Source organism: Dromiciops gliroides, chromosome 2, assembly GCF_019393635.1.
Source record: "Dromiciops gliroides isolate mDroGli1 chromosome 2, mDroGli1.pri, whole genome shotgun sequence".
NCBI classification, from domain to species: domain Eukaryota; kingdom Metazoa; phylum Chordata; class Mammalia; order Microbiotheria; family Microbiotheriidae; genus Dromiciops; species Dromiciops gliroides.
In genome coordinates, this window is record NC_057862.1 from 58,344,151 (window position 1) to 58,358,932 (window position 14,782).

At 43.4% G+C, this 14,782-nt stretch overlaps 1 protein-coding gene across 4 annotated transcripts in view; it reads right to left on the reverse strand.

Moving 5' to 3' along the window:
* DLG5 (discs large MAGUK scaffold protein 5) overlaps positions 1–14,782 on the reverse strand; it is a 153,846-nt gene that overhangs the window by 90,051 nt on the left and 49,013 nt on the right. For all 4 annotated transcript variants that reach the window (XM_043983417.1, XM_043983415.1, XM_043983418.1 and 1 more), the window contains exon 2: positions 1,665–1,733. In XM_043983417.1, the coding sequence (XP_043839352.1) occupies positions 1,665–1,733 (69 nt within the window). The remainder of the gene's footprint in view (positions 1–1,664; positions 1,734–14,782) is intronic.

Genomic DNA, 14,782 nt, shown 5'->3' on the forward strand with positions numbered 1-14,782 from the left:
TGGACAGGAAAAGATGTCTCTTAATCACAGGGCTTCAAAGAAGCACCCATAGTGACTGCCCATCACTGTTGCTACCGCTTATCAAATAAAGTGGAAAGATGGTTGACCTCACCTCCTAAGACATCTGAAATCAGTATCCCCAAAACACAAGTGTTCCCACCTGGAATGTTTTATATTCTTAGCCCTGCCTGCTAGGCCAGTTCTATCATCTGGTCTAGGTTTTAGAAAGGGGGTCTTTAGCAGAGAGTAGCCACCAAAATCATTATACCACAACAATGCAGCCCCTATTTAAAAAAAACAACAACAACCATGGTTTCCTCATCTACAAATGAAGTGGTTGAACTCCTTTCCAATTCTAAATGTCTCATCCTATTACTGGTTTCTAGATTGTAGGGCTAAGGGCTAAAAGCCTGATCTCATTCCTTATATTTTGCTAGAGATGTTGAGCCTAAAAGGGGAAAAGGAGATGCTGGATGTCTCTGAATTTTTATTTTTAAGACTGGGTCTCCCTATTTCACCCACTCAAGGGCCCCATCACCCTCTGATGGATATGGGAGCTTGGACCCAGCTCCACCTTCAAACTGCGATGACTCGCTCTTCCCTGGTAGGCCCTTGCTCTTGGAAAGCTCACCATATTAATGCCAGACTTAGTATGGACACTTTTTGAGCTTAGCTCACTATAGCTCAGAACTCCAGCGCCCAAGAGATCCTCCAGCCTCCGTTTTCCCCAGTAGCAGGGATCATAGGCATATACACCATCTAGCTCCTGAAGATTTTAAAGGACTATCCTTTAAAAAAGGAAGGGGGAAGGGGGGAACAGGAGAAAGAGAATTAGTCTCATTCTGCTTGAACCCAGAGGGAAGAACAAGGAGCAATGCAAATTGGCAAAGAAGCAAATCTGAGCTTAATGTTAAGAAATAACTTTCTGGGGCAGCTAGATGGCGCAGTGGATAAAGCACTGGCCCTGGATTCAGGAGTACCTGAGTTCAAATCCAGCCTCAGACACTTGACACTTACTAGCTGTGTGACCCTGGGCCAGTCACTTAACCCCAATTGCCCCACAAAAAAACAAAAACAAAAAACAAAAAAAAAAGGAAAGAAATAACTTTCTAATAATTAAAGCTGTCCAAAAATGCAATGGGCTACTTCTGGAGATAGTGAATTTCTTTCTTCCCAGACGGTCGAGCAAAAGAATAAGGACTGTCGCTTGGTTATGTTGTAAGAGGGTTTACTTCTCAGATATGGGGTGGCCTAGACAGCCACTCAAGAAACTTGAAACTCTGAAACTCCTTGATTCTATGAAAAAGGCCTTTGGCTTGTGCAGACAGGCTTTCTTGCAGAGAAGAATTACAGGCTCTACAAGGCAGTGGTATGGAAAAACATCCATTGTCCCCGACAATCACCTTCTATTTTAACATTACAGCCAGGTTTCCTCTTCCTCCTGCTATAGGATGACCCCATATTGCTTATTGGAGAAAATTCCGCCAAATGAGAATGCAGTGAAAGAATCAGAATAGTCCAGGTCAACTCTGAACTACACCCTGGCTAGGGGCATCAGCCCCTGTGGCTCCACAGTCACCAGGCACCTTTCCTGACAGGCAGGCTGTTGGCACAGACCTCTGGCACTTTCTGAAGGGCTGACACATTGGCAGAGTGGTACTCACCCACACTACTGAGGGAACTGCTGCTCTCTGAGTCCGAGGGCATGATGGACAAGACACTGTAAGTGGATCCTGGGAATGAAAGGGGAGACAAATTATTAGAACCCTAATTTGTCCCTCCTCCTCCTGCTGGCTTTTTGCCTCCCTCATCAGTTGACTAGGGTATAACCAATCAGAGCAGATAGCCACTGCTTCCACCTGCTTACCACCTCCTTAATCTTTAACCCCTCAAAATCTGGCTTCCATTCCCGGCATTCCCCTGGAGCTGCTCTCTTTCCAAGGTCACCAATCAAATCTCCTAATCGTGATCAAGAAACCTAGAGTCCTTTGCTCAGTCTTCCTTGACCCTTCAATATTTAACAATACCTTCCTCCTGAAGACACTCTCTTCTGCTGCCCTACCAGACAAAGAATTAACCTGATTATTCGTCCCCCACTGTCCATCCCTTCCCCTCTAGGCTCTACTTCCTTTTTCCATCCCCTTGATGTGGAAGGCTCTGTCCTGGCTCCTCTTCTCACCCCACATTCTATCCCTTAGCAATCTCATCCAGTCCCAAAGCTCCAAGGGCCAGCTCTAAGTCATCCAGGTTCTTCCTTCTGCCAGAGGACCAACCTGCAGTCCTCTCTATGGCCTATCTCTGCCCAGGTGCAAGCCAGGCAGCTCCTGGTGGGAGGAAGTGCAGTGGAGGACAATGGAAATAAGAGACCCAGGTTCTATGACCAGCTCTGGTAATTAGGTTACCCAACCTCCAACAGATCAAGCCACCTCTTAGAGCAGAGGTGCTTAAAACCATTTTTATGCCATGGACTCCTTTGGGCAATGTCTGGTGAAACCCATGGACTCCTCAGAATAACTTATTTAAATGCATAAAAGAAAAATACAGGATTACAAAGAAAACCAGTCATATAAATATATCAAAATGTTAATAAAACAAATTCACAGACTTCAGGATAAGAACCTCTCAGTGCCAATTTCCTCAATAGTTTAAAGGGAGCTAGGAAGTGCAGCAGATGGAATGCCTCATAAAACACTGGTACACTACCTTTGATCCACTACTTTTAGCAGCTAGGTGGCACAGTGAATGGAGCGCTGGGCCTAGAATACTGAGAACTTGAGTTCAAATCCTGCCTCCAACATTTCCTTGTTGTGTGACCCTGGGCAAGTACTTTCACCACTGTCTGCCTCAATTTCCTGATCTACAAAATGGGGATAATAACAACCTGCTCTCACGAGATTGTTTTAAGAATCAAATAAATTAGTAATTTGAGACACTTGACACTTACTAGCTGTGTGACCTTGGGCAAGTCACTTAACCCTCACTGCCCAACCAAAAAAATAATAATAATAATTATTATTATTATAAAGCACTTAGCACCATGTCTGGCACATGGAAGTCATTTTAAAAAATGTTTGTCTGGGGTGGCTAGGTGGCGCGGTGGATAAAGCACCGGCCCTGGATTCAGGAGTACCTGAGTTCAAATCCAGCCTCAGACACTTGACACTTACTAGCTGTGTGACCCTGGGCAAGTCACTTAACCCCCATTGCCCCGCAAAAAAAAATAATAAAATTAAATTAAATTAAAAAAAAAAATGCTTGTCTCCTTCCTACAATGACAGTATTGCCCCGGGTGATCTCTTAAGGTAATTTCCAGAACTCAAACACCATAAATCCATGTCAAAAATGAAACTTACCTCCAACCCCCCAAAGAAACCAAACTACCTTCAAGAACTCTAGGTCAGTACTATGGGTTTTTAATTCCCTTCTCTGCACTTTCTACCACAGTTGCAATTTACACAAACCCATCCGTATGAAAAGGCTCCTACCTTTATGAGATTTTTTTTTTCTTCAAGGTAAGACTGTTGCCACCATTCTGCGAAACAGTTCAGAAGGCAAAAGTTAAAATAATTCTGCCATCTCTCTTTTCTGAATCTGTTCTCATGTGGCACATTTTTTTTTTTTTTAGTGAGGCAATTGGGGTTAAGTAACTTGCCCCGGGTCACACAGCTAGTAAGTGTTAAGTGTCTGAGGCTGGATTTGACTCCAGGGCCGGTGCCCTATCCACTGCACCACCTAGCTGCCCCCTCTCATGTGGCACTTTTAAAACATGAAGCTAAAGCATTCATGGGGTAACAAGAAACCTTCTCAAGCAACACAGTCATCAGCATTCATGTTTTCAGAGCATGAGATACATCCGTTACCTAATCTGGAGCTTCGTACAAGCTTGAAGGAGGAGGTAAATTACAGGTATATTATCACCATTTTACAGATCACAAACCCCGAAACTCTAGGGGATTAGGTGAATGGTCATCCAGGATCAGAGAGCAGGACAGTCAATATGTGTTAGAAGCTGGATCTGAACCTGGGTCTTTCTGATTCCAAAAATGTCAGACTGTATAACTTGAATGGAGGGGAGAGAGAGTTCATTTGCTGGCTGGTTGGCCAAAGTCTCCTAACTTGGAAAAATGGAAATAAACACCACACAAAAACATCTTCTGGAGTGAACAAAATTTTGCCTGCACAAATTGGAAGGCATGATAAGAACCTGGCTATGAACTTCACTTTTCAAATGACTTGCTACTTTCCTCATTATTCACACACACAAAGCACCCATCTTTCAGTAAACCACCTCTTTCAAGCTTTCCAAAACACTTCTTTCCCCTCCCCTCACTCCAGTGTTCATTAAACTTGGCAAGTACCCCTCTCTCACCTCCCGCCTCCTTCCCTCCCTCTGGAGAGGGCTGATTCAATTTATAACCACTGTACTGCCCCCCATTCTCAGACCTAGAAGCTCTTCCAACTCCCCCAGGCCAAAGGGCAGAGTGACCATTCCTTGTCCTGATAAATTTCTGTGAACCAGCCAAAGTCAGTCTTCTGGCTGGGGTCCCTTTGAGGGAAGAGGGAGGGGGATAGAGAATGATGAAAAAAGGCCCCAGTTTTTTGCAATGTCCCAGTGCCTTAGACATCAAGAGAACAGCAGCCCAGGGAGGCCATGTGTGTGTTCTGTCATGCTGTCTCTCTAGAGCTAATCTTTTCTTAGAAGTCCTGTGGTCAGGTCTGATGGGAAGAGAAAGAGTCACTCCTTCTCCTAAGTCACAGGGCATCCCAAAAGCCAAGGGCGAGGGAAGAGCAGGGACTAGAAGCTGGGGTTTTTTTCCATCTCAGGTGTCTTTCCAATCCATTTCCAAGACCACTAGGAACCCTATGTGAACAAGTTAATATGGCATAGAAGCTCCTGCTGTGGGAGGACAGGCACACTTGATTCACTGGTGGAGGGACCCGGAGCTAACCATTCTAGAAAGTAATTTGGAACAAAGTCACTGAAGCTAACTTGGACCCAACAATACCATGACTAGGCACATACCCCAAAGAAGTCAAAGACAGAGGGAAACATCCCACACGCACAGCATTTTTTGCTACAACAACTGGAAGCAAAGTAGATAGCAGCCATCAAGTGAATGCATGCGTCCTAATGTTCTACAGAATTAAAAGATTATAGATTTCAAGCCAGAAGGGCCTTTAGAAGACTCTTTCCAAAAGACACTGTAGATCTGCAACTTCCTGAATAAACCTGAAAGCGCTGATAAAGCAGCAATAATAATGGATTACAGTTACGTAGCCTTGTCAGGTAAAGTGCTTCACATATACCAAATTTTTTTTCACATGATCCTCCCAGGAGATTTTACCATTCTTATTTTACAGATGAAGAAAACTAAGAAATTACGTGACTTCCCGGGGGTCACCCAGATAGTATCACAGAGGGGTTTTGAATCCAACCGGTCCTGTAATTCCAAATGCAGTGTTCTTTCCACCAAAGCACCAGTGGCTCTACTTCCCTTATCAGACCAAAACGATCCCATCAGCTCTAGGCCATGGAAAGGTAAGACATGCCTACAAGATGCTTACTTACAGTCCAGAAGTAAGAAAGAGTCAAACTAACCTACATGAAAGAGAAAGAGGACAAGTAAATGGGAAACTGTTCAGGCTTGAACTAACACAAAGGACTCTGCAAAGCTCAATATGGCTGAAGGCTTAGAATCACAGAACATGAGAGTCCAAGGAAAACTCAAAGAGTTTTAGTTTCACATCCTTATTTTACAAATAAAGAATCTGACACCTAAAAAGCCAAGTCAACAAATGTTCATTTTAGAAGGTTGAATGATTTGCCCAAAGTTATGCAATGATTAAATGTTTATTGATTGACTGATTGAACCTGGGTGCCCCAACTTCTAGTCCAATGTTGTCTGTTCCATGACACCCCGCAAACTAGTTATGGTGGACTTGGGAATTACCAAGTCCAACTATACTTCTAACTAAGATGTGTGACCCTGGACAAACCACTTAAGCCTCTCTTGGACCTAGTCTCCTCATGTAAAATAGGGGAGCTATCCTATATGAAAGGTTCCTAATCTGGGATAAAGTTTTTCGGGTTTTTTTAAATATTTAGATAATTATGTTTCAATATGATAGACTTCCTTTGTAATCCTATGGGTCTTATTTTACACATTCAAAAACATGATTCTGAGAAAGGGATCATACCCTCCACCAGATGCAGCCACAGGGACCACAGCCCACCCCCACACAGAAGTCCCTGGACTACATGATCTCTAAGGTCACTTCCAGCCCCAAATCCATTCTTCCTTTTCCTCAGTTGCTAGTGCTCACAGGTGGAGCAGTAGATAAAGCACTGGCCCTGGAGTCAGAAGGAGCTAAGTTCAAATCTCACCTCAGACACTTACTAGCTGTGTGACTCTGAACAAGTCACTTGACCCCAATTGCCTGAAATATCCAGGGCTGGGGGGCAGCTAGGTTGTCGAAGTGGATAAAGCACTGGTCCTGGATACTGGAGGACCCGAGTTCAAATCCAGCTTCAGACACTTGACACTAGCTGTGAGACCCTGGGCAAATCACTTAACCCTAATTGCCACACACACACACAAAAACAACAACAACAACAAAAAAAACATCCAGGGCCATCTCCAGTTGTCTTGATGTATATTTTGCTGGACCAAGATAGCTCTGGAGGAGAGAGTGAGATTGGTGACCTTGGGCAAATAATTTCATTTCAACTGACTCCTTTCCTCATCTGTAAAAGGAGGGAGCTGTACTTGATCTCTAAGATCCAGCTCTTAAGTGATATCTATATTAGGCCTTGAAGGATGAAATGATGATGATTTGACCAATAACAGATTTAAACTGAAGCTAGATCATAAAATGTGCTACTCCCACTTGAGAAATCCAATCTCCTCTCTAGAATTTAACCTAGGTTCCATGAAAACTTTTTTTAACCATTTTGATAACTATGTTTCAACATAATTGGTTTCCTTTGTAACTCTTTATATTTTCTTTTAATGCAAAAGTATCACTCCAAGAAGTGGACAAAAGACTTCACTGGACTTAGAAAACATTTCATGACATACAAAAAAAGGTGAAGATCTCCCTGTCTAGATGAAAACTTCAGTAATGAACAGAGAGTTTTAACAGATAACCTCACCTACCACTGGACCCAACTCAACTTGGCTCTACATTATCACCACTGCATTTCTCCAGGTCCTTTTTTGGTCTCTCCAACAGACACCTTCTTCTCTTCTTTCCCCCCACCCCCCACCCTCCACCATAGGTGCGTATATGAATTGCCAACTTTGTGCTAGGCATAATGCTAAGTCTTGGAAAGTGGCCATTCCATCCAAGAGTGAGGAAGGCATTAACCCCATTTTACAGAAAGGGAAATGAATGGTTCAAGGAGAATATAACACTTGGGGCAGCTAGGTGGCACAGTGAATAGAGCACTGGCCCTGGAGTCAGGATGACATGAGTTCAAATCCAGTCTCAGACACTTGACACTAGCTGTGTGACCCTGGGCAAGTCACTTAACCCTCATTGTCCCACCCAAATAAAAAAATCACCTGGGGCTACAGAAATCTAGAACAGAATGAAATATCCTTGAGGATTTGACACTGAGATGATAGCTTTGAGGAAAGAAGGCTCCCAGCAATATCTGAACCATGGATAGAAATCAGGTTCCTCTTCAAGTCAGAACCATTCACTCCCTCTGAAAAGCTGTATGAAAACTGAAGTGTTGCCAATCAAATTCTATTTGAAATAAACTAGGGCTGGGCAAGCCAGAATCCTATTGTGGTGTAGTGCTAATGATCACTCACCAGGGTGACGGCTTTTCTTAAAATGGGGGCACACCTCGCATTAAATTCACAGAAATGTCCATCGCTCTTACTTAGCACAGAGACTGAAACATGGTAAAAAAAAAAACCCACTTAATGTTTATTGATTGATATTTCCCATAAAATTCAAAGTCAAAGAAAGGAAAAAGAAAAATAAACTCCTTGTAATAGATATAATCAAGCAAAAAGATAATAGTCAAGCAAAACAAACACTGGCTACATACAAAAAAAAAAAAATCAATGTCTTACTCTGTACCTTACCACTGTCACCTGTTAGAAGGTATTATAGTATATTTCATCATCAATCCTTTGGAATCACAGATAGTGTACTGATTATGATTTCGTTAAAAATTGTTTATCTTTGCAGTGTCATTTTATTATATAAATTGAACTCCTAGTTCCATTTTTGTTTTTGTGGGGCAATGAGGGTTAAGTGACTTGCCCAAGGTCACAGAGCTAGTGTCAAGTGTCTGAGACTGGATTTGAATTCAGGTCCTCCTGAATCTAGGGTCAATGCTTTATCCACCTAGCTGCCCCCCTTCATCAGTTCTTAATAGTCTTTCTACATCTCTCAAATCATCATTTCTTAGAGCACAGCAGCATTCCATCACCTTCATATACCACAAATTATTCAGCCGTTCCTCAAGTGATGGGCATTCATTTGGGGTTTTTGCCACCACAAAAAGAGCTGCTGTGCGTAATTTTATCCATCTGGTACCTTTTCTTTGTCTCTCACTGTGTCACTCAAAGTAAAGCTAGTCAAGACCCTGCAGGAGTTTGTGGAAGAATCTACCATGCCTTCAGTTCCCTTTAAAGTCCCATTTGAAGCTTTTAAAGTGGCACAAGCCAACAAACGTTTATTAAAAGGCTAAATCAAGGGCACCACCCATCTTTCCAGGAACAGGTTTGCAAGGCTGGCACCCTCAGTGTCATCCTTGACTCTTCATGCTCATTCGCCCCCCATAGCCAATCAGCTACGTGCGCCTCCTGAACACCTCTCACACATGTCCCCGCTTTTTCACCCCCACACCCTGTGTAGTTGAGTCCCTTTCTGTTGAACTACTCTCCTAATCAAGTTTATTTCAGCTCATCTTGCACCAAGCTTCCAAAATGGTCTTCCTAAAACACAAGCCTGACCACACCATTTCTCCTGCTCAGTAAATTCCAGTGACACTCTATTACCTCTGAGAGCAAATACAAACTCCTCTATCAGGTATTCAAAGTCTGTCACAACCCTTTTCTGACTCATTTTTCCTGCCTATTTTCCTGCATATTATCCCCTGCAAACCATCTACCACCCAGTCAGACCGGCCCCCTTGCTGCTTCTCAAAGGAAGGCCCCATCTCCCGTCTCTGGATACCCAGAGTGCCCTCTCTCCTCTTGGAACTTCTGGTTACCTACAAAGCTCAATTCGAAGTATCAGAGAACGTGCATGTATAAAGAGCTTGGAGTATACCAAGCACTGGGGAGGTACTGGGGACACAAAGAAAGGCAAGGACCCAGTGTCAGAGTCACCTTCTACATGATGCTGCTCCTGTCTTTCTGCTCCAGAGACAACATCCTTGAATTTGTTTTTGTTTTTGTAGGGCAATGAGGGTTAAGTGGCTTGCCCAGAGTCACATAGCTAGTAAGTGTCAAGTGTCTGAGACTGGATTTGAACTCAGGTCCTCTTGAATCCAGGGCTGATGATCTATCCACTGCGCCACCTAGCTGCCCCAATGTCCATGAATTGATCTTGACTATCCCAGTTTAGCTTTATCTCCATTAGGCTTCTTCAGTAAGGTCCAGAGTAAACACTGAATAGATCCTTGTTGACTGATAAACACATTATGTCTTCACCTCTTCTTCACAGAATAGAAGCTCTCTGAGGACAAGAACTCTCCCTTTTGCCTTTGTATGCACACAGTAGCTGCTTCTTAAAAGCTTGTTGACTGGTTGATTCGTAGCAGGGCACTGTACTAGGCCGAGACACAAAAACAAAATGATAAACAGACCCTGACCTAAAGAAGTTAATTAATAATCTCCTAAAAAAATAATAATAATCTCCTGAGGGGAGATACAACATACACTAAAATGATCTGTATAGGGATGGGGCCTGAGCCTGGGATTTCATTGGAAGACAGAACTCTTAGGTGAGGAACTGCTTCAGCTTGGCTACAACTTTCAGAAAGCTTTCTGGGAACGTGAAGAGGGTCACACAGGCAGTGTGTGTCCTAAGAGACTTGAACCCCGGGGTCTTCCTGACTTTGAGGCCAAGGCACCGTGCTGTCTTGTATTTTGTACAATACCAGATAATTCAGTAGCTAGGTGATGCAGTGGAGATAAAAACATCCTGGAGTCAGGAAGACACCCATCTTCCTGAGTTAAAATCCAGCCTCAGACTTACTAGCTGCGTGACCCTAGGAAGGTCATGTAACCTTGTTTGCCTCAGTTTCCTATCTGTAAAAATGAGCTGGAGAAGGAAATGGCAAACCACTCCAGTATCTCTGCCAAGAAAACCCCAAATGGGGTCATAAAGAGTCAGACTAGACCGAAAAAACTAAACAACAAAACAAGATAATTTGAGGAGAAAGAGAGAACAAGAGCATCTGGTGTTATCTGGAGAGGCTTCCCCTGGGTAATGGCCTATGGGCTGAACCTGGGAGAAAGATAAGGATTCCAGAAGCAGGTATGAGGAAGGAATACATTCTAGGCCTGAGGGACAAGCAGTGGCCAAGGGTCAAGGGATGGACCATAAAATTCAGGGAATAATAAATAGCCTCATCTGTAAAGAGAGTAAAGTGGACAAAGGGGAAATAATGTACAAAGAACTTTTACTTTTTAAAATTAAGCTCCTTAAGCAAGAGAAATAAAATTAGGAGAGAGGGATTTAAAAAGCAGAAAGTGTCAGGGAGCACAGGCATACCTTACATAACACCATCCCAACCAAGGGCTTTTGAATTAAGGTCACTGATATATTTTCAAACCCCTCTACCCAAATCCTTCACACCTAAATTGGCTTGAGCAATCCTGCCTAGCAGGGCCATACTGTTTACTACACACACACAAACACTTCCTTAGGAACCAGCCTGCCTATCACATGTTCCTGGAACAGAAACATTAGATGGGGTGTACCTGTTATTTTTTTCCTTTGAAACATCCCCGGAGTGATTTCAAAAGAAACACACCCTCTCCAAAAACAAAAAAACAAAAAACAAAAGGTCAATTAATAATCTCATGGCATTGAAATCAAGTTCTTGGGTTTTTTCCTCTCAAATATGACTGGGATAATTCTCTCCCAGAATATTATAAAGTAAGTGAAAGTCTCTCCAACTCCTTAACAATAAAAATCTTCAGACTGTGCAGCAAATACAGGGGGCTCATCTTTGAGTTCATAGGCTGACTGTGAGAAGGGTCCTCAAAAGTCATCTAGGCAGTGGACAAAGATCAAAAGTGAGTTCTAGAGAAGTGAAGAGAGAGATTTAGAAATGGAAGGGTGCTCCGGGGTCATCTGGTACAGTGACTTGCTCAGGGTCACACAGAGATGAACGATATGACATACTTAGCTTCACCTCCATTATAAATACTTCCTCCCCCAAGTAAGGCCCTAAATTCTGGGACCTTAAAAAGCCACACCTCTTCCACACAGGCAGTCTCTTCACTCTGATGTTTATAGCTACGCTTAATAACAACTCACATTTATACAGCACTTTATAAGTTTATTCCCCCCTCAGGACAACCCCGGGGAAATAAATCTTAAAGCAAATAGTATTAGCTCAATTTTAAAGATGAGGACACTGAAGCCACATAGAGGGGTTAAATGCCTCCCCTGAAGCCTCAGAGCATATAACTGGACTGGGGAGATTTAAACCTACAGCTCCATAGAAACAGGGCAGGAAGGAGGAAAGAGGAGGGAAGGGAAAAAGGAAGGAAGGAATTCATTAAGTACCTTCTATGTGTCAGGCACTATTCTAAGTGCTTTACGAAATATAATACAAAAATCTCATTTGATTCTCACAACAATCCTGGAAGATAAGTGCTATTGTTACTATTGTTACTATGTTACCACTACCACTACTACAATTCCCATTTTACAGATGTGGAAACTGGGCTGAGTTAAGTGACTTGCCCAAAGTCACACCACTAGTAGTGTCTGAGGCCAGATTTGAAGTCCAGTCTCCCTGTATCCAGGAATACACTCCAATTCTTGTAATCTCTAGCTCTTGTTCAAGGCTCAGCTCAAGCCTTTCCTGATTTCCATGCCCTCCATTAGTTAGTGTTCTAATCCCACTGAAAAAAAGTTTGTTTATACTTTGCATATTTTTTGTATTAACTTACCTGTGTGCATATTGCTTCCCCTTCATTTAATATCACTTTCTTAAAAGGAAACTTCCTAATTGTTTGTCTTTATATCTCTTGGACCTAATATAGTGCCTGGTATGCAATAGGCATCTAATTTATGCTTATGTAATTGAATTGATGTATTTTTTAAGACTTTCAGAAAATCTAATCCCTATCCAAAAATTGGGGGAGGGGGGTTGTAATAAAGTTGCACTCAATTATCTGAAGGGCTGAGATTGAATCAAGGGCCCTTAATCTTTTTTGTCATAGACCCCACCCCCCCACCCTCCACCCCTCTGACAGTCTGGTGAAGCCTATGGACCCCATCTCAGAATAAGGTTTGTTGCCTACATTTATAACTGAAGGAAATGATCAATTGCAGTTGAAGGTTAGGGAAAATAAAGATATAATTTCTTTTTCCATCCAAGTTCATGGACCCTCTCAGATCTACCCACAAGTCCATTGGGCATCCACAGACCCAGGTCAGGAAACCCTGGATTAGATTCTTCTCTGCTTTAGGCAGCATGTCAAACAGGCCAGGAATGACAGGTAGAAGATGAAGAGAGGCAAATTTAGGCTTGACATCAAGTAAAACTTCCCAGCAATGAGAGCTGCCCACAGGTGGAAGGGCCTGCCTCAGACTCCCCCTCTCTGAAGGTCTTCATGGAACCCTGAAACACTTGACCGTCAAGTGATCTTGGTATCCCTGTTGTAATAGGTTAAATGACCTGGCTACTAAAGTCCCTCCCAATGGTGAATGCTGTGATTCCGTCCGTCATCTAGCCCTGTTTGAAGGCAAGTCTGGTGCCTAGAAAACAATAGGCCTAGAGCTGGGATTGGCGGCCAGGCGAAGGCAACTTGCCAAACCTTCATGACACTAATGAAGATCACATGGAATAACAGATGTCACTGTGCCTCGGAGAGCAGGTGTACCATAAACGTTTGTTGATTCGGAATGTGCATAATTTCACTCTTTGTGGATGGGAGGGAAGGAACCCACAGGAATTTTTCAAAATGCAAATGTGGCTAGGAGGGGTCACTTCTGCTAATGCTGTAATTAACACCCTGGCATGGATTAGCTGCCAGGCAGCAGAGGACAAGAATGAGACAGGGGAGGGGGCTGTGCACGTGAGTGGATGGAGAGGGAAAAGGCATGGCAGGAAGAAACAGGGCCCTGACAAAGTATGGGAGAGGGTGCCAAAGATGTGTTTTGTCCACCTGCTTTACAATTCTGTCCAAAATTCGGGGTTGCTCACAATCTCCTGATATACTACCTTCACTTCATATATCACACAGGCTGCTGATCCCCTTCAACTCCCCTTCTTAACAAGCCATGGGAAACCAGTCACATCAGAGAGCTGGAATAAAACAACACCAACCTGGCTGAGAAAGGTGAGATGAACCAGACATCCCTCCACCTGTCAAGTCCCCTGGATGAACATGCTATTTCAGGGGATTGGATTAATGAAATAGTCTAGAAAAAGTGAAGTACAACGAATAGCTCCCCTAGACAGCAATTAGTCTAACTGATTCCATTACTGGTGCTGTGGTTAAAGCCACTCACTGCTCTGGGACTCAGTGTATGGCATCTATAAAATGGGTACACTACTACCAAGCAAGCATTTGTTAAGTGCAAGATATGTCTCAGGCAATGAGCTAGATGCTGGGGATACAAAATGAAATATTCCTTGCCCTTGGGTGGGTGGAGATGGGAGAGTGACAATATCAATCCATCTAAATAGAATGAAACTATACACAAAGTAAAGGTAAGGGTAATGGGGGCATGAGGAAGGCACTAATTAGTAGGTAGCTGGGCTATCAGGAAAGCCCTCACGAAGAAGGTGGCACCTGAAGGGGAAAAACGAAAGCCCTTTGAAGAGGCATAGGGGAAGGAGGCGGGGCATTCTGGGCATAATAGAGAAGAAAAGAGAGAAGGAGACAGTATGAGAGAAGGTAAAAAGGACACTTTGGCTTTTATAAACAGGAGTGTGCTGCTTAATGTGCAGTGAAGTAGTTTTACATCTATTAATACAGGCAGCATAGTAGCACCTAAAGGGTACTGGATTTAGAGGTAGAGAGAGGGTGGATGCCTCAGTCGCTCACTGGCTAGTAACCACCGGCTAAAGTCCGTCATCAGCAAATGGGGACACCACTGCGTGGAGACCTGCACTTGCCAGGGCTGGTAGAAAGCTCAATGAGACAGCATCATATTCTCCTTCAAGTCTTTTGAATAACCCAGTGAACAAAGACGAGTTAGTATAGTAGTCCTACAGAACTCAGAGTTGAAAAAGACCCTAAGAACTTATCCTGTTGCTTGTTCTTCACTCTCAAAGAGGACCACGACATCGGGGTGATGAAATGACTTGCTGTGAATTGGATTTAAGTGAGGGAGGGCTGCGCAAGGTCACCAGCCTCACTCTCTCCTCCAGAGACATCTGGGTCCGGTGGCAAGATACACACCAGGACAACTGGAGATGGACAAGGATGTTTAAGGTAATTGGGGTTAAGTGGCTTGCCCAAGGTCACACAGCTAGTAAGAGTCTGAGGTCAAATTTGAATTCAGGTCCTCCCAACTTCAGGGCCAGTGCTCTAATCCACTGTGCCACCTAGCTGCCCCCACCTAG